Genomic DNA, 24,760 nt, shown 5'->3' with positions numbered 1-24,760 from the left:
ATATTTTCTCACCCTGTTCTGATGAAGAAGGGGAGTGAGAGAGCGGTTGTGGCAGAGCTTAGGTAGCCATCGGTGTGAAACCACCACGCAGACATAAACGTTTAGACATTGGAACGGGCTGCCCAGGGAAGTGGTGGAGTCACCATCCCTGGAGGTCTTTAAAAGACGTTTAGATGTAGAGCTTAGGGATATGGTTTAGTGGGGACTGTTAGTGTTAGGTCAGAGGTTGGACTTGATGATCTTGAGGTCTCTTCCAACCTAGAAATTCTGTGAATGCTCTCACAAAAGCTTCTTCACAGTATGGCTCTCACAAGAAGAAATTTATTAACCATATTAAAATGTGCCAATAAAATAATTATTCCTAAAAATAGTTTCAATATGCCCAGTACCAGGAACAGACTAACCATGTGACGTTCAACAGAGAAAAGAAAACAACATTAATTTATATCAACATCTCTCTTCAATCTCATTTATGCCAATCAAAAAAAAATGCAATTGCACTTGTTACTGGAAAACTGAAAGATACAAAACTTGCAGGAACACTACTTACTTCATTCGCATCAAATCTTAAACATGAAAAAAATATTTTCTTTTTTTATTTTCTTTTTTTTTCTTTTTTTTTTTTTAATGCAAGGAAATTAACACCCCAATTACATCAGTAGTTTGTTCCATACCAGTTATTAACCTTTTCAGTGCTTATGTAAAGCACCAGATTGACTATGAAATACTCTTTGGTTTCTTCCAGCCATACCAACTCAACACAGACTTTACCCTCTGAATCTGCATAGTCTGTGGTATAGACACAACCCATATAATCATAAAGGCTGGACGCCTTGGAAGACAGTTCCATGCAGACTGGCGCACTGAAACACCAGAAGGGCTTTCGAGTTTCATCCAAGAGAGTAACATCCATCATGTAACAGTCCTAAAACACAAACAGAGGAGATTACTTTCCTATGCCATGGCACAGTAAGTTCTCTCCCTGACTTTAGGGAGAAATACTAAAGGTTCAATAGACAGCAAATTTTGGTATGGAGGCTAAAAATTCACAATATAATTAATAGTGTTCTACTGACTATTGCAAGTCAACAGATACTTACTTAGAGGTTTCGCTGTATTATATAGCTGTGCTTCTGTAGCTTTAACAATTATTTCACTACTACTGAAGTTTAATCAAACAATACCAAGCAGATGGCAAAACCTTAAAAAGTAATGTGACCTATAAAGTTTTCCTAAGTTTGTTATTATAAACTATGCTGCAAATACAATTCAAACCAAATCTGATGATCATTTAATAATTTATATGACCTATAAATATATTTGAAAAAAAGTAGTCTTAAGTGAATTCTGTGGAAGAATATGTACTGTAATGGATCTATTGCCCTACTGAGATGGTGTTACCTGTGTTCTAGTCACTGCCAGGGGGCAGAGTCCTTGTTCCTAACTGTGTAAAATTTGGTAGGTATCTTACACAGTGGGTCCACATTTACAATAGTTACTGAGTTCAAGAGGCTCCGAAGATACAGTGTCTTTTGGGGATATCCTTTAGCAATGGGACTGGGTAGGTCAGGTTGATGGTTGGACCTGGTTATCTTGAAGATCTTTTCCCACTTAGGTGGTCCTATAATTATACGATTCTAAAAGCTACTATTTTTTGGTCTGCTATCTTGCATTTCAAAGGCCAACTGTGAAAAGTAAAGCAGGGTGGCCTTAAGCATTTGGTGGATCTTTTCTCTCCATATATTCCAAACTCTCGGTAATTTAATTTCCATAAAATACCCAGAAGTGCCAGAAAAAAAGCTGTTTTTTCCTGGAAGTATCAGAGAAAATTCAAATTAATTCAAAATAGTGTCATATTCAGCTCCTGTCACCGATTTTATTTGGCCTTCACATGTTTTAAGAGTTTTAGAGATTTATGTCAAAAGCTAAATTGAATTCTACCCACAGCTGTGTGTTGACATGTGCAAGTGCTCACCATAAAATGAGGGGTTTAACAAAGATTGATATCATTTTTTTTCCTAAAAGCAAATATTCAGGAGAACTTATGCTGCAAAAACATAAGACAGAGCTAAACTAGACTGGCTTAGCTCTCTGTTTCCTCTGACAGTTAATTTCCCAGAATTGTATATGATACTTACAATTATTTTTGTGGAAGAAAAAAAATTATCCTGCTAAGCAGCTGTAAATCACCTAATTTCCTGATATCTGCCCAGCACAGCAACAAGAGTTCCTACCTCTCATCATACACTTTTCAGACAAATGAAGCACATTATATGCCAAGATCCCACTAACTTTAAGCATGTGTATAGGTCAAATAAAATTAATGGGATATAAAATAAAAATAGTTCAAGTATTTCAGAAGCCTAAAAAAGAAAAGCATCTATTCTGCATTATGTTTCTCACTGAACATTCATGGCCAATAGAGAAAGATGGCAAACAATTATTTTTAAAAGCATTTTCTTGTTAGCTTGAATTCCTTCTACTTGCCAAAATACGATAGTCTTATTAACATACACAGGGAAAGGATTTGTTGTTCTTTGAAAACAAACACCTGCCTCAAACAGCCTGGTACAAACTGAGAGGGGAAAAAATGCAAGTGAATTAGCTTGTCAACAAGGAATGTGAGGAAAAAAATGCTACGAGTAATTAGAGAGGGAAAACTGAATGGAAACTAATTCAAGCTCAACAGCAGTTGATGCTCCCATCAGATACACGTAGGTTACTAAGTTTTAATGATAAGTTTTATACTCCTTGTTGCACGGGACAGCTGGTTGATGCTGTAAACTATAAAACAAGTATGTTAGTGCCTATGAGCAAAACATTATCAGACAGTATTTCATTTCGCCCTAATGCAGGATTAGAAAGAAGAAGGATAATTTTCTTAATTGTTTTTCTCTTTTCAAGTAAATGCCAGAATCAACTGTTGAACAAAATCTTTTTTTTTTTTTTCAGTAGTGCTTAAATTACTTTTATTAGTATTTTTGGTACTTCTGAAATATCCATGCAGCTGAAGTACATTTAAAAATATGTGCCTTCACTATTGCAAAATCTACAGAACTACTCTTAATCTTTCTTAAAAATCATTCTTTTAGGAATTTTATAAAGAAGTAAGAAGTCCTCTAAAATACAAACTTTTAACCCAGGTGACCCCATTTGTATGAGTCAAGAGCTAGGTTCTGACTGTGGGAATGTGGGCTGCAGTCTCTGCCTGTGCCACTGCCATTTTAATATTCTTCAGCAGTTTCTAACTTTCATGGCACATACACACTACAATGGAACTGCACAGTATTTCCCTGGGGGTCAAGATGTATTGCCTGCAGGGAAAAAAGAGAAGGCATATCTGCAGTACATTTTTTGTCCAGCGGTTCCAAGCAATGCTGGTCAAACACAACATTTTCAGCAAGTTGAAAGCACTGCAGTCATCATCACACATGCACAATGGGTGTGTCATGCAACAGATCCTCCAGAACAGAAAGAATTGAACCATTTTTCTCAACATTCACATGATTTTTACAATACTTAAATTCCTTTTTTTTTTTTTTTTTCGAGGAGACATACCTTCCACAAATAAAAACATTTTAAAAAACAGCATATTCAGGATGCATAAACATAATTCCATTTTGAGATGAACATTTCCAGAAACAAAAAGTATTTCTGACTGACCTTTACATTGCCTTTAAAGGCATCTGTTTCCCAGGATAAGCCAACTGTCCCAATAAGAGGCACATGCTTCGTATTATCCTTTAAGCTTACAACTGTGAGCCTTAAATATCCATTTTCAATGTCACCTGGAAATAATAATATATTATACATCTGGAAATCAAACCCAGCCAAATACACTTTAAATATTCTCTCTCTTCAACTTTACTTGCCACCTCCTCACCTGTAAGGAACTCTGACATACACCAACAGCTAGCTATCCAGCACATTATGGAGAACTTACGTCACAATTCAGGGCTTTGATTTTGTGATCCACAGTAGAAGCAGCAGCTAAAATAATTTTGATTTATTTGCGTATAAAAATCTGAAGGCCACCTAAAAGACTTACACAAGGAAACAAGGACTACATTCCATATTTAATACTTCAGTCACATGCCTCCATCACAGCCTGCCCCCCCAAAAGTCAAGCTCAACATATAAAACATGAAGTAAATGCTGAAATAACTTACCTCTGCCTCCCCCCCCCTTTTTTTTTTTCTTTTTTAATTTCTCTGTTCTGTCTGGTAACTCAATAACCTTACAAAACAGTAAACAAGGATAACAATAAGTCTTTCCTGGAAAGGATATTGGGTCATTTAAACTGACAAACAGTAAGCCCTGATTTGAATCAAGTTTTTAAATTATGATTTATTTATTTTTAAAGCTTTCTTTCTCTTCTTTCGCAGAACTATTAATATCACTTTATTATTATTGTTATTAAACATAACTATTTCTTTGCTATGTCCTCCTGTCCTCCCAGAGAGAGACTGACTTTTGAGGTTTTTTTTTCCTTTTTTCACCTGCTATTTATTGGAAGAAAATTAAACAGGCAATACAAAGGTCTACTTATAGTTTGGGGTATAACAAAACAAGCAAGATCTCTGATTACAAAAAATCCATCCCATCATGATAGAAGCAAGTCTCTTAGCAGGACTTCCCTTCAACAAACCTATTTGAACGAGAGATACTAATTCTATTCAAATAAAGAAGGAAGGCACTAGGGACCCAAAAGGGGAAAAAAATGGGTTGGGGGTCAAGGAACAGAACCAAAAATTAACTAATACTCGCATGAGGCAGGTAGAAGGGAAAAGAAGGAATTCCCACAAAACAAAACAAACCAAAAACAAACAAACAAACAAACAAAAAAAAAAAGCTTTTTACAATCTAGTAGCAGTCTCCAGACTGTGACAACTGAAGGAGCTGGTTTAAGATAAAAGTGACAAAAAAGCATAAAAGAGAGAAGTTGTTTGCCCATGGTTCTCCATCAATAAGCCCAGTAGCAGCAAGAGGCTGAAGACAGAAGCAACATCAAAAAGGCAAAAAGCATTTGCCTGGTGGCTGCTGAAGACAGACTGCTAGAGGCAAAGTGACAGAAAACGACTGAGCCCATAGTTTACCACAAAAGCCAGAAATTTCTCTGAATTGGTACTGTAGGACCAAGCAACACCTATAGGATGCCTGACCACAAATCAATGCTGGAAAGACATCACTCAAGAATACTTACTGCGTGGAGAAAGCAGCTCAACACGTGACAGGAGACGGAAGCAGCAGATTGCTTGGTACAGACACTGGAGTGTGAATACAGTTGAACCATCCTGACTATGACCAGAATGTATTTGGTATAGTTGAAGGAAAATCACAGAACTGTTGAGGTTAGAAGGGACCTCTGCAAGTCATCTTGTATGACCCCCCTGCTCAAGCATAGCTACCTACAGCAGGTTGCCCAGAATCCTGTCCAGCCAGCTTTTGAATGTCTGCAGGTAGGGAGACTCCAAAACCTCTCCGGGCAACCTGTGCCAGTGCTCAGTCACAGTAAAGCAGTGCTTTCGGATGTTAATTGGAGCCTTCTGTAATCCGGTTTGTGCCCATCACTGGACACCATTGAAAAGGGTCTGGCCACATCCTCTTTGCACCCCTTTGGGTATTTATAAAGATCGATAGCAACCCCCTGGAGCCTTTTCTCCCACTGGCTGAACAGTCCATCTCTCTCAGCCTTTCCCCATACTGGAGATGCTCCAGTCCCATCGTTATCTTTGTGGCCTTTTGTCAGGCACTCTCTAGTAGCTGCATGACTCTCTTGTACTGAGGAGCCCAGAACTGGCCACAGCACTCCAGGTGTGGCCTCACCAGCAGAAGGGAAGGAAAGAACAAGCAGAATTCACTTCCAGGATCGAGCTCAATGTGCAGAAAAGAGGTGTTAAGTATGGGTGATACCCACCCATATGGTTCAGTTCCAAACTTCAGTAAATCAAATCCAATGACAAGATTTTCATTCAAGATGAATATTCAAGCTTTACAAAGAGAACATTAAGAGACTGCACTTAAAGATGAGCTTTTATACAAGAGATTTTAAATGACATCAGGCAACAAGCATTTTTTTTCCAAAGAGCTATTCAGTTATCTGCAATTCAGATTTGAATGGATTGAGCTATTCTTCTCACTTACTCAAAACAAATGAAAGTTTTAATGGAATAAGGAAAGATTGGAAAAAATAAAATAAACATACAACTAATAAATTAATGAAGCCCAGCACAACACTGTTATTGGACAATATTAATAACATGAACTACTGCATTGCTAGATGGGCCACCTGGCTAAGATGTATGTTGGAAATTGCCTGTTGCAAATATTTCTCAACTCCAAGCCAGAATGGAAAGAGGCAGTGCAGAACAGCTATCTGACAGCTAATTACACATGGGTTAGTTAACCCTATCTTTATAACTGTTTATTACTTTTTTATATATATATAAAAGCTAGTCCTTGTATGCATAAGAAAGAAAATGTACTACTAGAAGTTATCAAGAAGCCAAAGTGCTAAGTACTTACCTGTCTCCTTCCTCATCCCAGTCAGGTAAGAAAGAAAATGAAATTAAAGAGCAAATCAAGCTGTATTAAACATGGATGAGGCAAATCAGGCAAGGTTCCCTTCAACCTGATCTGTAATTTGTTTCATTGGTACCTTAGAATATTTACAGTTCAGAGTTTATGTAAGACGGGTAGAGCAGCAAATCGGCCTTTCAGTCAACACAGCTTAAAGGGAACAGGTACATCCAAATAAAGGGAATATCCATATAGAGAACATACAACATGTAGTCAAACCTCAGGAAAAGAAATAATAACCCAATAGTTCACAGGCACTTATTTTTGCTAAAAGCCAAGCGAGTTTGATTTGCTAACCAAGCCTTGTTGTAAGTTGTAATTTGATTGTTATTTTCACAGATAAGGCTGTGCTTAATGTGAATTCTGGTGGCAACAGCAAGCCTTACCATGCTGAAATGGTCATTTAAGTTGCAACTCAATCTTCAAGGTCAAGCAAAATTATGGGATATTTTGCAAACTAATCTTACAAGTGCTTTAAACACACAGAAATAACCCCACTACGTTTTGCGGGCACAGCACAACTGACATCAAGCAGGAATAACACTGAGAAGCCGAAGCTTAAAAGTACCATATGGCTACAAAGCTGTACTTAAACAGATGAAGGACTAGGTAAGTACATTGCAAGAATGTTTATTAAAAACCTAGATAGTACTCATGATTTCTGGATGAGTCATAAGAAAAGCTTGTCACAGCTTCCTGAAAACAAGAAAAGTTTTCTAATACATTCAATTTGAAAGCTTTTAGCATATTCACCCTACAGTATCTGTCAACAAGACCATATTAGCAATTCAGTTTAAATGGAAGGAAGCATAAAATAAAATGCTAAAAAACAGCCAAAACAGGGTGCCAAAACAGCTAGCTACTGCAGTGCAAGTATTAAGAACAAAAAAAGATCTGAAGTCATACAGAGTCCATCCACTTGGTTCAATGAAGTGTGATATAACTTTTTTAATTTAATGCTCTGACTTTTGCAGAAAGAATTGAAAACAGAGCAGCAAGAATGAACACAGCAGTAATGGGCACTAATGAAAAGCAGACAAAAATAAAACTGAACTTGAACAAATAAATCAGTAGCTCTGTGGAATAACAAATGGGCTTTCCCTGGTAACCTAGCAGTGTCTATAGCTTCATAATGTAAACAAATAAATAAGTAAAACCTCAGTATAATAACTCACAACTGATCTGTGTCTTAGACTGTGAAACCTGCCATTGGCACATCATATACATAATTTAAAATAAATGTGGATTGGGTAGAGAATTTTAAGAAATAGCAAGACTTCTCACTATGTCAGAAACATCCACACTCCAGAGTCATCCGAGGGAATGAGACAAGCAGTGTCATTAAATGGAGCCTAAAAGCAAAGTGCAAACCATCAAATACAAGATGGTTATTAATGTAAAAGCATATGGAAGAAAAAAGACAACAGATTAGCTTGTTGCCTGCAGAACCGTGGCTTCAGCTGGCTGATGTCCTCTGAGAGCAGACTGCAGTGCCCACTTCACAGAGTTAAGACACAAAATCAAAACAGCCCAGAAGAAAATAGTGATCGTAAAACAGATTCTCTAACTATCAAAGTGAGATGGCATCACAACCTTTGCTACTAAAACTTGCCTAAAGATCAGCTTAATCTTTAACAGAAATAATTCCTAAGTGGGGAAAAAATAAGTAAATTGATACCAACAAAGCAGGTGTCTCACATCTTGCTCTCTTGTGCAGCTGTACTGCTAGGAGCCTAAAATTTTCATTTCTATAGAACAAAATGTAGCATTAGTCTCAAAAAAAAAAAAAAAGAAAGAAACAAACAAACAAAAAACCACCCACACCCCCTGGCCAGTTTACAGAAGAAATTATTCTTTTTCTGAGGGTATAAAGAGGACTCCTGTAATAACAACATCTCAGGAGAGATTTCTGTTGCTTCATGGCAAGAAATTCACTGAAGTTTTATCCTTATAAGTGTTCCCGTATTTCAAGCTTGGAGCTTCAGGGAATCTGAAAACTATGCATGTTTCAAATTCAAAGGACTACAACACTGCATACCAGCCTACGGTCCAAATGACAGTTCTATTTGTTCCAACACTGTGAAGCAGCAAGCCTGGTAGCAGTGCCCTCTACTGTCTTCTTTAAAAACAGTATTTTCTGAAAACAGAAGGCTCATTAGTAGTTATTAGAAGAACAGTGGGAAGCAATAATTAATTTACAGTGTTTCATTTTTTAAGATCTAAGAGTTGTGAAAAATATTTAAGCTCGAATAACTAATTATTTTCTGTATTCTGCATCAGTACTTCCACTATCTGGGAGAGGGAAAGGACTAGATTTGATGGGACCTACTATTTTCAAAAAATTCACTGAAAAATTGAATCTTATGCAATAAACGAGTAAGATTTATGTTTTCCACAGTTTCGCCATTCACGTAGTTGTCATTGGGGCACTCAGTTGTTCAGCAGGCATATTATATCATTAAAGCTCAGCTTTAACAAGCTACAGTATTTACTTATGAGCACACATAAAGATTTGCATTAATTGCCACCAAGAAAAACGCGTCCCTAGCCAGCTTCGCAGAATTTGTTGGCATAGCTCTATCTGCATAAGCTACAGGATGAAGAAATAAACAGAAAGCACTCTGTCATCACATGAAGCTCTACTGTGAATGTAAGATGCCAGCAGAAGAGATCTTTGCTGATAAAGCTTATTCAGGATTGTAACAGCTACCCCGGGAGGACTTTTATTCTTAGAGCAACACTTGTACCCTGGGACTCTGCTGATAGTAAGACAGCTGTAGCGTAGCTGCAGGCAGGGCTGTGTTAAAGTCAAGTCAAAGAAAGATCATCCATATTGTTGGCGAAACCCTAGTGAATTATTAAGTTCAGTTGCATATGAACTATAAGGATGGCTAACTGCGTCTTATGAAAACAAAGAGGAACTGAAAAATGTCAGAAAGGGCAACCTTAAACTTGAACTAAATAAAAGCTATAAATCTAGAAGACCACACAATCTCCTACAGACATATTAAAATATTCAACCTGTCAATGTACCTAAAGTATAATTGAGAAAAGTTCTACAAAAACATGTCCCCGGAACATATGAGGACAAACTCACTCTCCCTTACAGTAAATAAGTAGGTACAAACATTTGCCTGCATGAAAAGATGTGCCCCTGCATTATTACCTCAACACTGAACCAAACAAAAATACCCTGACAATTTGCAAATGTTATAGCTCAGGCGTGACGTTATGTTAATTAATGTAATACCAGACAGACTTCATACAGAGCAAGCTTACAACACCTGACCGCACACCATGCAGATATAAAGAAATAATGCAACAGCAACAACAAAACATAGCTTACTCTAAAAATCCATTTCAATTTCTTTCCTTAGAAGAGAGAAACTGAATCTGAGAGGGGAAGCATAGCAGCAGGGATCATTTTAAAAACAGACATTACTGTTCCGTCAACTCTACCTTTTCTGCAAGAGAGGCTCTTGAATGTTCCACACAGGTAAGTACAGCTTCCACTGTGCATATCAAGATGTAGGTCGTAGTCATGCAGTCCATGTTCTGGGTCAACATCATCCAGTATAGGTTTATTAGGTGGAAGGACATACTGACTTTAAGTAAAAAAAAAAAACAAAAAAAAAAAACATAGAATTAAAAAACAGGGAATGACTTAAATGAAAGAGATACAGTATGTAGCCTGCACTGAGAGGATCACTTTATGAGAGGTTGTAAGAAGAGGGGGAAAAACATTACAAAATACAAATTTTCATCTTTGCTAATGCTTTTGAAAGTCAAGCATTTCTAGTTCATCATATTTCTTCAATAGTTTACTAATAAGCTCTCCAGTAAATGACAGTCAAATTTAAAAGGTAGATCTGTAAAACTCCAAAATATGGACTTGTTTACACAAATAAAAAAAATGCATCATCTTAAGTACAAATCTAAAAGCCAACTAGCTATAGACTTCTCTAGAACATCAATTATTCAGTAAGTTTGTCTGTACATAGCCTAATAAACTCCTGCACACAAATGATCAGAAGAGCCCAAAGGCCAGAGGCAACTGAGCAACAGAACTCATCGTTTTTGTTACTGAGACTGCATTAAGTCTTACCTTCTGTGTGAAAAGAGTCATACTAAGTTATAGGATGCACATAAAACTACCACTAGCACATAGCAGAAAGTTGAGGGATGGGATGAGCAGTAAATAAAACCCCCAAATCATTCTCTATAGCTAAAAACAAACAAACAAACAAACAAAATAATTAAAAAAAACTCATATTTTGAAACCATTTATAGTGTGTAAACCAGTATTATACACTGGAAAACAAATAGCATAACAATGCCTAATGGCATAACAATGGCAACATTTTAGTATAAAAATACTTCTACATCTTTGTAAACAGTTACCCTAACTTGTTAATATTGAACAAGAATGGTCAATTACCGCCTAAATACAAACCTCTTATCAGCAACCAATTCTCATTTTAAAACCCAAAATTTTACTCAAAAGGTTATCTTTATTACCCACAGAGGAGGAAAAAAAAAACTTACACAGTAGCAGAACCCAAAGTGCTTCTCTCAAGAAGTTGATGATAATGAAGACTTGCCGTGACAAAAGCAATTTCATTTTTTCCCTGAAAAGTTAATTAAAGTAGATGTATTTTCATCCAGAAATACTCTTTTTCACAAGGTCTTCCTGAGCATTAAAATTCATAGATAAATGCTGCTTATTACTCTGCTAGTTATTGTAATAATTGCAGGATGATTTAACACGTGGGCAAATACTCCTATAACTGCAACTCTTTTCACAGGAGTACAGAATGTAGGTAAAAAAAATCACAGCATTCTTGCATTCTGGGGAACAGCAGGGAAACGCCAAGGCAAAAGTTATCAGCAACAATCAAGTCTTACTTCTCCAGGTTCTACATTTTCACCTCAAACGGCGTAACTAAGAATAATCAAACAGACCTTATTCCCAGCTGCTAAATACCTGAGCAGCAAACGTAAGGAACTATTTGTAAAGAGGGATAACACTGAGGAATACAGAGTTATTTAATGGAAATACTGAATTTCAAAGATATATCTAGAAATACCCTAGATGTCTTCACCAGATTGTACTCCTGGGAAAAGGGTAAGACGTGAGGCCTACACAGCTCAGAGAAAACTTGAAAGCTCATTGTGGGAACTAAACAGAACCAAAGGTATCATCTATTTACTTCAAGATCACAGAGGGCTATGAGTTCAGCTCTTTAAAAAAAAAAAAAAAAGGCATTTTTAATGCTTATCTTACATTTGAAAATACATAGCTTAATGGTAAAATTGTTCACTGTCACCAGCCTACTAGACTCCTGAAAAGCAGGCGACTATTGTTTCCATCTCTCTGGGTTACCCCCACAAAAAATTTTTTTAGCTACTCCCATACTTTTGTAATGCAAAATTAATGCTATAGAAGATATGAAATAGGTTTATCACTCACAGCGTCTCTCAGTCTTCCTCCATTCAAATAACAGAAAGCCCACATAACCTGTCCTTGGTTGTCAAAACTGCCAGCATCAACCATTTCTGTTACACTGCTAAGCTATGTGTAAAAACCAAGATGTCTGGCATTTATGATTATTACACCCATCTACAGTTAAGTGCCTAATGTTACTCTGCCCACATGAAGAATAAGAACAGCTGTTCAGAAAATTAAGCAGGAAAAATACACTAGAGCAAGACACTCGGTGGTTAACAATTTAGTGGAACTTTTGTCTGAACCATTTCCAGGTGCTGAAAGAGTTCTTTTTCCAAGCACTGGAAGAGGTAACACACTAACAAAACCATAGGGACAGCAACACAGGGACATCAATCTACTAAATAACATCTGAATATCCAAAGGAAATGGTTGTTCAGTTACTGGGGCTCTTCAGAGACTGAGACAGTCAACAACAGGCTTACACAGGACAGTCAGCCCCAAGATTTCTAGGAAATGGACACCTTTAAGTATCAAACATTGACATGTGAAGACTGCAAAAGAAATACAACTGAACACAGAAATAAAATCATTATAATATCTAATATACTGATACATAACTGTTCTTCCACTTAGAGGATTTTTGTTTGGAAAGTACAGATATGCCTGTGACAGCTCTTTAAAATACAATAAATAATCAATTTGCTGCCCCTACCTGTATTTTCCTGCTTTTAATTTAGACAAGATCTTTTAAATCCAAAGAGAAAAGAAAGATGGGGGGGGGGGGGGGAAAAAAAAAAAATCAAGTCACAATGAAGTACAGAAATAAAAATGTTACTCTACCTTCCAAAGTCCTACTAAGAGTCCAGGATTCAGACTGAAGAGCTGGACAAGCTTATCGGCCCCAAGTGCTACATTACTTTCAGTCAGGTTAGAAAGATCATATTCAGCAATTAGGGAGCGTCGACGAGGTCTTTGAAAAGAACATACAGCATACAGCAACAAGATTATGGCTCTTTATTTATGTATGAGTTGAGTCAAATTTCATTTTTAATTCTGAAGTTCTGACTAGCAGCACCCGAGGAAAACTATTTTCAAAGTATTCAGCATGCACAGCAATAAACTTTAATTCTAAGCAAATGCAACATACTGGCAGGATCTCAACAGCTAAGAGGAAGAGAAATAAGGCCACCATAGGATTGCTTAATATGCTACTTTAAAAATATGTATAAAAAAGAGAGGATAAACAAATATGCTTGCCCATTTTTTCAGTATAACCACAGAATTCTTTACCATTTGCTTATAATAGTATGCTGGTACCAGATAGAGTCATGAAATATTTCAAAGTATGAAGCAACCTACTCGGAAGGCAAATTTAAGTCCCTCTGCAAAAGCAGAATTACAAGGAAAGATCAAACTGCCTATATAATAAATCATAAGCTTCTAATAGAGGAAATTTTCCTTTGAGAAAATTATTTATAGATTTTTCATTGTAATTAAAGCAATTTTGCTCCTTAACAGCATTTTATTGAAGTTCATACTTTGCAGGCATTCTTATTGGCTAATGAGGCATAAAAAGAAAGAAAGCAGTCTGCGTCACCTACTCAGAATGTGGAAAAAACTCTTTTTACAACTCTTCGCAGACCTCCTAATATACAGCTCCTAAAATATTCAAAACTGTTTCTAGATTTCCCAATAGTATCACAGCAGTACCATGTATACCCTGTACCACTAGGAAGACAGAAACAGACAGGAACTTCCTTACATTGACTGTAGGATTTGCAGCAGGGAAGGGACACCAACCCTTCCCATCTATTGACTTAATCAGGCTGGTGGCAAATACTTTTCCAAAATCTTTGCACAAGGTTCTTTGTCTTAACATTCTGAGTACCATTCTAATAATATTTGGGAAATCACCATCTTCATGCATACTCACAATCTCTAACAACTCATAATTCTGTAAATACACCAATCGACTGAAAGCTTTCTTTTACTAATTTTTTGCATATGAATCATCATCTTGCTGGAAACAATTACATTCTTCACATAATTTGACTGGTAGACTTCTACCTTTCTCACCTTTTCAGGTAAGTACTTTGCTTCTTCCTGAAGAACTCTGTTTTGTTTTGTTTTGTTTTAGGTGAACAACAAAACTCTCTTTTCACAGATCTACTGCTAGGGATGTGTTTTGGTTTGCTTTGGTTGCTTTGGTTGCTTTTCTTCTGAGATCTACTGTGTAAGAAGTGTGTAGCTGATACTGCATATACTAAAACCCCACATAAGACACAGACATGGAAAATTCCTTTCCAGCACCAAACTTCAAATATACACTTTAAATTTAGTCATCTTTTCTCACGAAATAACACCAGAAAAGTCTCATACATACTTAAGTTATAAAAATAACAGCCAAATCCTTCCTTTTCTATACTGAGCATTTCTAACACCTATCTCGCATTGTGCTGTGGACTATTTTTCTTTTTATGCATGTATTCCTATGTACACACATACACAACAATCACTAAGTTCCCTAAATTCACATACACACCTCTCAGATAGAAAAAAAAAAATGTTAATAACAGATTACATGACTGTAGCCATATAAATGCTGACAAACCATTCTAATCTAAATGTCCCTTGTTAAATTCTCCTAGATTTACATGTTTGATTCATTCTCATTTGTATCTCTGATTCAGATTTAGCTTTCCAAGGCAAGACCTGTCTACTAGTTTGTATGACAGCAGCTTGTACTGGCAGTAGCTACAGTAACCTATGAATTAACGCCTCAGAGTACTGGATTATATCTATTCCTTGCTAAAAAGCTGTACCAGTGGATGAGCAGGACATAGGCTTTGGAAGATTAGAGAGGTCTTCTAGCAAAAAATTAACGTGTTAAGTCAAAAAAAGTTTAGATAGCTCCTATAGACTCTTTATCAACCAGTAACAACGACGACAAAATCCTCTGTAAAAACTCACCCATTCTTGCTAGGAGCTTTGCTTTGGTCAAGAAGCAATGGAGTCACTCCAAATAGTTTTAGGGTTGACAAGATGTCTAAGCATGGCCAACTTGCACTGTACCAAAATACAGTAACAGATGTGTCCTTAAATGACAAGTCTGCCTGCTCCATGACATGTTCCTTTCCATTTCTGTCCTTTACAACAATCATCCAACTCAAGCCCGAGGCTCTGGTATTCAGGAATAGAGAGGGAATAGGGGTGTTTAGAAAAAAATATTAATAATTTTAAAAGCTCAAAATGACTATGCTTAAAGTACGCATCCAACAGAATGTTTATATTTCTATTAACCATTACTTATTTAGGTCATTAGTTGGTTGTAGTTCTATCCTCACATCATAATATGCAATTTATAGTTCTATTTCCCAATCCTCCCAGCTTTCCAAATGCATTAGTTTTGTGTACATTGTTCTTGAGTAAATGCCTTCTGTGACAAGGCATTGCTTACTTTATAGCTTTTTTGATTCTACTTGGAAGACCTGTATACGGATCTACAGGTTTAACAAGTTGCATTACTCTAGTTGTGACAGCAGCTATTTGTTTCAAGATGTACTCTTTCTTCCAGTATCCAGGCTTTCTATCCTGTATAGGAGCACAGCTCGAGGGAACAGTTTCTGTCTGCACAGACTTCATTTTCCAAACTGTCCGTTTTGGTGGAAAACAACCGGAATAGATTTTCAGCCAGATTCCACTGATAAAACATAATACAAAGGAAAAATAACATAAATGTCAAGAGTTACTTAATTATAAGGACAAACCATCAAATCACTTCAGCAATACATCTTATATGCAGCTCTCAGATACCACTAAGCACAATGTTGTCAGAAAAATATAAAGTCCTAGTTTATCAGCAAACTGGGCTGAATCTAAACCTGAATTTATAGAGGACCAGAATGTGTAGCCTCCTAGGTACTAGTCAAGAAAATGCAAAGGCGCGGTTAGTGCATTTTTGCCTATGATCATCTTCAAACAGCTCATATCAGGTCAGCTACCCTGGTGCAAACCTGAAAGCTCAGGAAACAAAAGATGCTAGATGTCAGCATGTCTCATGAGCTTATGAGGCTATCTCAAAGGACACAGACTCTCTGAACACATTTGTTCTTCTACAGTATACATAAGAAGTGAGATCCACTTGTGACTTTCTGTTCTACCACAGAAAAAAAAAGGGGGGGGGATGTAAGTTACCCAATTAATTCTTACAATATGCCAGCAGGGTTGATAAATATTACAATTACATATAAGAAAATGTTTGGCTAGTGCTTTAGAAAGTAGTATCGTTTTATCTTGGGAACTTCCCACTATTTTGTGCTTCTCAATAGCACACCAGATCATGTGTTTTTAAAAAACTTGCCCTAAACTTACACTGCTACTTCCTTCATAGACTCTCCCTTACACTTACTGAAGATTTTTTTTTTTAAAAAAAAAAAAGTATGGATTTGAAAGAAAGCTATCAACAGGAAAAAAAGAAAAGGTAATTCTTGTCTGTCTTCCTGAAAATGTAGAGCCCAGGATGAAGCTCAGAGACAACACAGACATACTGTGACTTGAATGAAAACTGATTAAGCTTAAGCAGTTGCTTTGGAAATTTCCATCCCAAAATAATGATGCATCCTCATCATACAAAATTAACTTGGGAAACAAGTGTTTTAATACCTCTTACTCAACAAAAGCAATCTGGACCCCTCACGTCTCTCCCACAGACCCAGACGAAAGAGGGTGGAGGAGGACAGTGAAAATCACTGATGTTTCACAGAGATATCATTGTCATGCCAACCCCTTCTGCACTCTTTTGAAGAGTTCTGGATACAAAGATCAAAGAAACATCCAACAGGAATGAGGGATTCATCTCTTTACTGTTAGAAAAAACGTGGGGTCACATTTCTCTGCTAACCCACAATGATCTCTAGGATACTGAGTACAAGACATTAAAAGAATCCAAACAATAATGTGCAATTAACGGTTTCCAATTAGATTTCTATTTCTGAAGTCACACAGTCAACAAAACCGTGCTAAAGGAAACTAATAGCGAAAGAAATCAAATTCTCAAGAGAAATTCTCTACAATTTGTCAGGAAGATTACCTTTACCAGTCCTCACTTATCCCCAGGCAAACTTATGCTAATGTGCTTTGTAATGCATTTCTTCTCCCTCCTTACAGCATTAAAGCATTCAAGGACTAAGTGCATCCATCCCACTACCTCCTGTCCATGAAAACCATTCTCATTTCATCAGCCACTGAGCGTAAGCCCCCACATGCCCATAACCAGACCCTGTTTCTGGTGCAGAAGTACTCAAGGAATTTTGTAGAGACCTCCCAGCCTGCTGCTGCCATTTTGGGGGTCAAAGCTGTTTAAAAACACACAGACCCATCAGCTTCTATGACTGGTAAAGGAGGGTTCACATTCAACACAAGCTTCTAACTTTCCCAGAATCCACAGGTGGGGGCAGGGGAAGGAGGAATCAGTATGGAGAACAATCTCATAATAAAACAGAGATTGAAGATATTTCACTTCTGAGACCAGAAAAGACAAGACAACCCAATTATCAGATAATATTAAATAGTTCTGATAAAGGAAACAAATTGTTATCTAAACTCCAAAGAAACCAAGAATTGCTGGATGATGAAAATAGAGCAGAGATGCCCTTGACACATTGTCATCAGGGGAAACTAAGCTGTGTATCATCCAGTTGGTCTTATTCAGCCTAAGAAGTCCAGTAAGGTATCACCCTATAAGCCTTTGCTGTTAACTAGAAAGCACATCCCAAGAATGACATCTTCTCTTTAATGGGATATTCGTCATCTGGCTTCATGATGCTGAAAAGACAGGAGTTAGTAGTATGCATTTCCTGCATTTTGAAGGTCCAGTTCTCTGGCAATGTAAATTGAATGAAATCAGATTTTCCATCCATCAAGACCTGCCACCCTTCTCCTCACTAGTTATATATATTGCTTCTTCCTTTCCCATAACAGAATTGTGCAAGCAGAAGAGAAATCAGTTCAAAAAGCTCAAAAATCTAGTCAGGGCAGGGAGGGAGAGGAGAAGATGAGGGTGACTTGGAATCACAAGTGTTAAGGAGGTACCTCTGCCCCTTCTATCCTCAACTTCTGAAGAATGCAGAGTACACAAATCAAAAAAGCATCCAGCAGGGAAGCATGAGTTTGCCTCTGACAGCAGAATACGTGCCACCGCTTTTCCTCACAGTGTTACGGTCAGTATTCACCTCAAGATTTCTTACTGGACACCGCTACAACAACCCAACCCAATCTCTTCCTGCTAACTGAAATGCCAGAAACAGAGACGCATCACTGTCAGCCTTCACTTGACCACAATGGCAAAAAGGTCTGGGCCAGGCTAAAAGACCTTCCTTTGTGCTCTGTCTCCTTAGTTCCTGTTGTACACGTGCCTTCTGCTGGTGATCAAAACCCTCTGGCTTTCAGACAGAGCACCTATGTGAGCTTACCACACTGCATGACAGGAAGACTGGAATACTACTACATGCTGGGAGGTGGGTGAGTGAGAAAGAGGGGGGACAGAAACATTTCCCTGCCTTCAGTGGTTACACTGAAGACATTAGTCCCAAGTCTTAATTAAAGTGCAGACATTATTTGAAGAGCCCAAAGACAAAGCACAGCATTAGACATCACGGATGCCCCATGCTGAAAGACTGACAGTCCTGTTGCATCAAGAGCTATTGAACCTGCTTGACAGTGAGTACATCCAGGGCAGCAGAACTATCCTCAGAAAGACACTCTGTCTATGAACAAGACCAGATTTGTCACAAAGATGTGCAGGGACTTCAATTAAAACTTCTGTTAATGCACCAAATGATTCAGGGACTCAGCAAGGTCCATAGAAATGCAACACGAAGAAGTGACCTGATCTTACAGAACCAGCCAGCCTCCTAGATAAGGGAAAGCATCTTCTTCTTGAATCACATTTTTGCCCATACAGTAATCACTGTTGAGATTAAAAAATGGAAACAGACATTGTTGAGATGGGAGCAGTTCCCCTTGAACAGCTACAATGATTTTACCTTACCTTACTACCCTGGAGTTGAAAAAGCATATTAAGATATATAATTTGCATCAACTACACAATTTTACCTACATGTATGCGCTGACAGCCTAATAAATAAATAAATAAATAAATCTGGATTATGGCCTTCCCTTGAAATTCATCAGTTCTAAAGGTGACAATGTTAACTGACTCACTGTTAAAGTGAGATACAGTTGCAGCAACTTACTATTTAGGAAGAGATTTTCTCATTTAAACAACACGAATGCAGCAGAATCCTGGGAAAAAAATGATACCCAGGAATGCTAGTTACTTTGTACAAACCAAGCTCTGTCTTCTTGACGGTTTCACAAAGCAATGGTGATACTGGCTCTTTTTGAGCTCTGTATAAACAATCACTTACAAGAAGGTTGTCAATATTTACTTTTGCCCTTTTTGTTTTCATTTAGAAGTCACCAAAATTTGACAGACAGGGCAACAGATATAACCCTGTAATCAGTCACTTGACTAAGTCAAATCCTCTGGAAAGAAAAAAAATGATAAAGAGCTGAAGAAGTTGGACTTCAGAAGTTGAAAAGCTGTAATTCTACAAAGCTACTGGCTACACACCACTAAAGGCTGCCTGAATCAATGACCCAGCACAGGTGCACATGAATACAAACAGAAATATATGCAAATTTTATAACAACATAAATGCTAATAGCAACATTTCAAAGCCCTGTATTTAGTTTTCGCCTCATAGCTCCCATTAAAGTTAATAGGGCTTGCACAGCTAGAATTCCATGCAACACATTGTACTGTGAGCTACGCAGTCCATTTTCAGCGGAGTAATTGCCAGTAGGTACATGCACCAGTGCTCTGGCATCGGCAGAACTAAATTAGAAAGACTCGTAACTCAGGTAAACTCAGCTGCTGTGCAAGAAAGACTAACGCGCTTTCCTTACTTGTCATTGGCCAGATGATAGAAGCGCTTGCTCACGCAAGCGACACACAGCAGGGATACGGCATCCAGATAGGAAAGTATCTTCATCAGCATTTCTGATGGCATGCTGGAAAACGAGAAATGCTGTTAGACTCGCCTGCAAATTCCAAAAATGACAATGGCAAAGAATTTTAACCCCGAAACTGAGCAAAAAGAAAAAGAGATAAAAACTACCAGTTTGAGTTCCAAGACCAAACCTCAACCTCAAGAGTTAATTCACAACGTTTGGGTTCTAATTTGTCTCTCTGATCTAAAACATGTGCTTGAAACAATTCATCACAACATATTCAAGTGGCACAGGACATTACGTGAAAAGTTATGGGTCTGCATTTTCATTAAACTTCAACCCAGCCTGACATGAAAGTACCTTATTCAACTCCAGCCTCTCGCTGCTTGTACCATGATTTCACCACGCAGTCCATCAGCATTTCCCAGAACTGCGGATACTCACTCACTTCCTGACTGTGCTGTCAGCTCTCAGGATACATCAGCACAGAAATGTCCCAGTCAAACAGTGGGATCATGATCAAAATCTTCAAGCCACGTGTGCTCAGAGGTCTCACACAGCTTTAATTTACATCAACAGAAAAATGAGAACTTCAAAGTAAGAGCTGTGTGACACCTTAAGAACATTAATGCTCCTGTGTGTCTCCCAGGCTGCCTGATGAACTGCAGGTGCCAGCCACAAAATCCCACTTGTGATGTTTCTTTGCAGCCTAAGTAGAAGTGCAACAGAGCCTTCAGATAAGACACCATAATTTATTTATATTAACTGACAAACCCTTCCAGTAGTACCTGGTAACAGCACAGAGTTTAAAAAAGAAAAAAAAAAAAAAAAAAGTATTTTATACTCTAACTTTTTAGACCATGGTAATACGATAAAATTAAAATCACCACTGAAAATACAAACTGTTGTGAAAGTCAACGCCTCAGCCATACCTCTTTTTTCCAACTCATTCAAAACACTTGCTGATTTATAATACTTTATTCCAGAACTATATAGATTTCAAGCATAGAAGGATAATAATGTCAATACTCCAGGGTTTGTATTAAAATTCAGGAATTCAGTTGCACTAAAAGAGAGGCAAGCATGCCAAAACTTACATAGTTATTTACCTGAAAGGATTCAAACAGCGTAAGCCCAAAGCAGTAACTGCATTTATGCCACAGAAAATTTAGCAATGATCCCTTTAAAAGCTACAAATTGGTTAAAATAATATGCTTGATCTCGAATTCTCAGCAGTAGTTTTCACACCCACATTATTTTTCCTTTGAAGGAAACTTTTTTCTCAGCTTTCACACAAACCTAACAACATAAGGGATGGAACTGGCTATACAATGGGAAACAGAAAAATGACTAACACAGAAAGCTACAAACGTGTAAAACAAAGGAATTAATCTTCCCTATAAAATACTCTTAGGTGCTTTTTGTAGAAACGTAAAAGATCTTCAAAAAGAAAACAACTCACAACTATTTTAAAAAGTGCCCTTTCAATGTCAGACATGGAGAGAAACATTTCCTCTGCAGCATGCCACTTTCCTCCCCCTTATCTCACTCCACCATTCTAAGACTACCTATAAAAACCAAGAAGCATCAAGAAAAACATCAGGAGTTTAATTCCAAACTGGCTTTTCTTTAGGTAATACAATAAGAATTTTTATTTTTAAGGATCATCACATCCCATGACTTGGAAAGGAGCTGCTGAAGGCTTCGTATGACTTGGGGGGTCCTGAGGTCAACTCTGGATCACAAAGTAGGTCAGGAAAGCAAATCTCCTTTTCAACTTAGAATATCTGACATGGAAATGTCCAATACATGAACTTAATAACTGTACACAGTGAAAAAATTTCTTATACTCTGCCAGGACTCTTACACTCATACATGAAGACATACTCACCTCTCGATGCACATATTAGGTTTTGGTTTTATGGGAGGTCTCCAATATAGACTTTTAACTTCTGCATTTACAGTTTCAGAACATTCCCCAGGCCTGGCAGCAAAACTGCTCGATGTATTTCTAGAAAGTAAAATCTGTTAGGAGTCACATCATTATAAATTGAAGAAGCATGCATATCACGTGCATCTAGACACCACATCTCAACTGAGACAGGATTGAGGGAGCACATCACGTGGTAACTCATTATTATCGGTTCACAAATTTGAACAATTATCACCTAAAATATCAGGTAAAATACCTAAAAGTACCTGATGGCCGATTTAAACTCACAGGTCTCTCTCCTGGGATTAATCTCTCACAGCAGTCAGAAGAGAATGATGCTGCACCACCAGGTCAGTTTGAATCCGGTAGAGATCTATTAGACAGCTGCGCCACTGCGGGCACCATAATCAAGCTCCAGATAGACCCCCGCAATAAATCAGCCTTTCCGTATTAATCTTCTGTTTTGCAACATTACTCCAGAGACATTTTTGAGCCATCCAACTTTGCTAAGCTATTAGAAGATACCAAACAGAACAATACCTTGATATTCTCTCAGAAACTGCCACGGTTCAAAAAGAATTCCGTTGACTGTACAACAGAATCTCATTTGAAACAAGGCTCTATGCTCACTTCAGACGTTCCCCTCCTAAAACACTAGCAGCTCGACAGGTAAGTGTTAGTTCTACATGAAAAATGTGTATCAAAGATTTTCCTGCTCATTTACACAATAATTTGGATACAAATTACTTTCTCTACATGAAAAGTAACCTTGCATACTTATAACACAAAATCTCAGAGTCCAACGGCTTACACTTCTTTTCCAGTTTTCTGATAGAAGGAACTATATTTTTTCTCAAAGTATATGAAGAACTTCAAAGTTGTAATCACAAACACCATCTTCAAACCACACGCATATATTCAGATGGAGTTTCCATCTTCATCAAATCCTTACACTTAATACCCACCGATACTCTGCGATTCCACACAGCAGGCACAACTCCCCACGTACTCTGTTAGTGCTCCACGGTTTCTAACGCCAGCTGGCTTTCTAACATCTGGTCAACCCTGCCATGGCTATCAGCAACCAATTCACGTTGGAGAAAAAAAAAATAATCTAATTTTGAACCAAATGGGCACCACCACATACATTTAATGCATACTGCTCTTGATTTAGAATCACTTTATGCTCAATTAAAAAAAAAAAAAAAATCATAAAAAAAAGAACAACTGTATCCTATGTTGTTGACTGTGCCATATAAAAAAATCCCTGAAGTTTTCCTGGGAGCTGTTATAAACGTAACACAAAGACATACACATTTCAGTTTAGATGCCAAAATGTAATAGACTAACAAAATTAACAGCAACAAAAAAGTAACCATATGTCAAATACACCCTGAAGGTCAAGCGAATGTTTTACTGATGGGTATTATTAACAAGCACATTTAGAAAATGAGATGAGGAACCAACTTGAATGAGTCCATAACAAACGGCATTTTTCAAAAGCCGTTAAAGGGATTTAGAAAAAAGTCCTGTTCAGCAACAGCAGAACTACCTCTATACCAACAAAGATGCTCTAGCTTGGAGGCACAACAACCTCAATTGCTATTTCATTACCTTTCAATTTGTAGGACTCAGCTTTGTACCAGTATTTTGACTTTCATACCCTGCAGTACTTGCAATGTGAACATGTTTTTGTGGTTGCTGCTGTTGTTGTTTTGGGTTGGGGTTTTTTTGCGTGCTGGTCAGGGAACAAAACTATTTCAAAGGATGTCTAGGAAGCTGTAATTAGTGACAAAACCTGTCTGCTTCTCCAAATGTAGTGGTATACCAGTGGATAAACACAAATGACAGCCATGTTGTGACATTACTTTATTCCTCAGGTACCAATTCCAAAGTCTTTTAAAAGGTGGGAATAACCCATTTTGGTTATAGGTTAAAAAAGGGTGGAGGAATGAAACAGCTATTAAAATGAAGATTACAGAAAAGGGTTGGTAGAAAAATCTCCTTTCTCGATTTTGCTTCTGAACCTGGCGCTTTGAATTTCTGGAAGCTGAGCCTGCACTGGAAGGATTAAGGAATCGCACCTTCCCCAAAGAAGCCGTCCCGTTTATCACAAAGGCCTGACTACTTTGGACATGTAGACATTTGTTAATAAGATAATGTAGCCCTTTTCTTGACAGACTAGTGCAGATTACGCTACTCCTCTCAGCTCCATCACCTGGCCCAGGCTTAAGCCGCACTTCTCAGGACAGCAAGCCCGGAAAACTGCATGTTAAACCTCGGTTGTCTGTTACACCCGGGAAGGCCTGTGCTGCACATCTCGGGGTGTCTCGCACCCACTGAGCCATCCCACAAAGCCTCTTCGTGGCCGGGCAGGGGAGAGCACCCAGGCCGTGAGGGAAGAGGCCAGAGCTTGGTGGTGAGCTGGAAATGGGGGCCGTGAGGCTGGCGAAGGGGAGCAATGGCAGCAAAGGGAGAACACCCCTCAGGCCGGGCAGGGGCACCACTTATTACCTGAGCCCTGCGGCGGCGGCAAGAGGGGCAAACAACCGCGGCGGGCCGAGCCCGGCGGCAGCAAGAGGAGCCGCCGCCGCCACGCCGCGACCCCGCTGCCGCTGCGCCCTACCGGGGACGGCCGCCATGCCCGGCTCGGCCACCTGAGGGCGGCCGTAGGGGCGGCGCTGGGCATGGCGGTCGCTGTAGTTGCTTTCCCCGGCGCCACGTCCAGCAGTGGGCGCAGGAGGCAGCTCGTTCAAACTACTGCTCCCAGGGCCCGCCGCTGCCTC

At 38.3% G+C, this 24,760-nt stretch overlaps 1 protein-coding gene across 4 annotated transcripts; it reads right to left on the bottom strand.

The window, feature by feature from the left end:
* Window positions 1–615: 615 nt before the first annotated feature.
* On the bottom strand, window positions 616–24,716 carry FBXO15 (F-box protein 15). Of its 4 annotated transcripts, none has more exons than XM_035317183.1 (10): window positions 24,489–24,716; window positions 21,933–22,052; window positions 19,997–20,101; window positions 15,486–15,728; window positions 14,999–15,208; window positions 12,869–12,998; window positions 11,125–11,207; window positions 10,039–10,184; window positions 3,664–3,788; window positions 616–925 (listed from the first exon to the last, which is right to left on the bottom strand). In XM_035317183.1, exons 1-10 carry the CDS (start codon window positions 24,614–24,616, stop codon window positions 656–658), a joined length of 1,560 nt encoding a protein of 519 aa, XP_035173074.1. In that variant the 5' UTR covers window positions 24,617–24,716; the 3' UTR covers window positions 616–655. The 4 variants fall into 4 exon arrangements, with proteins under 4 accessions (XP_035173074.1, XP_035173075.1, XP_035173076.1 ...); XM_035317184.1 differs by having other exon boundaries at window positions 14,999–15,094; XM_035317185.1 differs by having other exon boundaries at window positions 21,933–22,066; window positions 24,489–24,609.
* Window positions 24,717–24,760: the final 44 nt, after the last annotated feature.

The sequence above is a fragment of the Oxyura jamaicensis genome, chromosome 2 (genome assembly GCF_011077185.1).
Source record: "Oxyura jamaicensis isolate SHBP4307 breed ruddy duck chromosome 2, BPBGC_Ojam_1.0, whole genome shotgun sequence".
NCBI classification, from domain to species: Eukaryota; Metazoa; Chordata; class Aves; order Anseriformes; family Anatidae; genus Oxyura; species Oxyura jamaicensis.
This window is presented reverse-complemented; position numbering and strand designations above follow the sequence as displayed.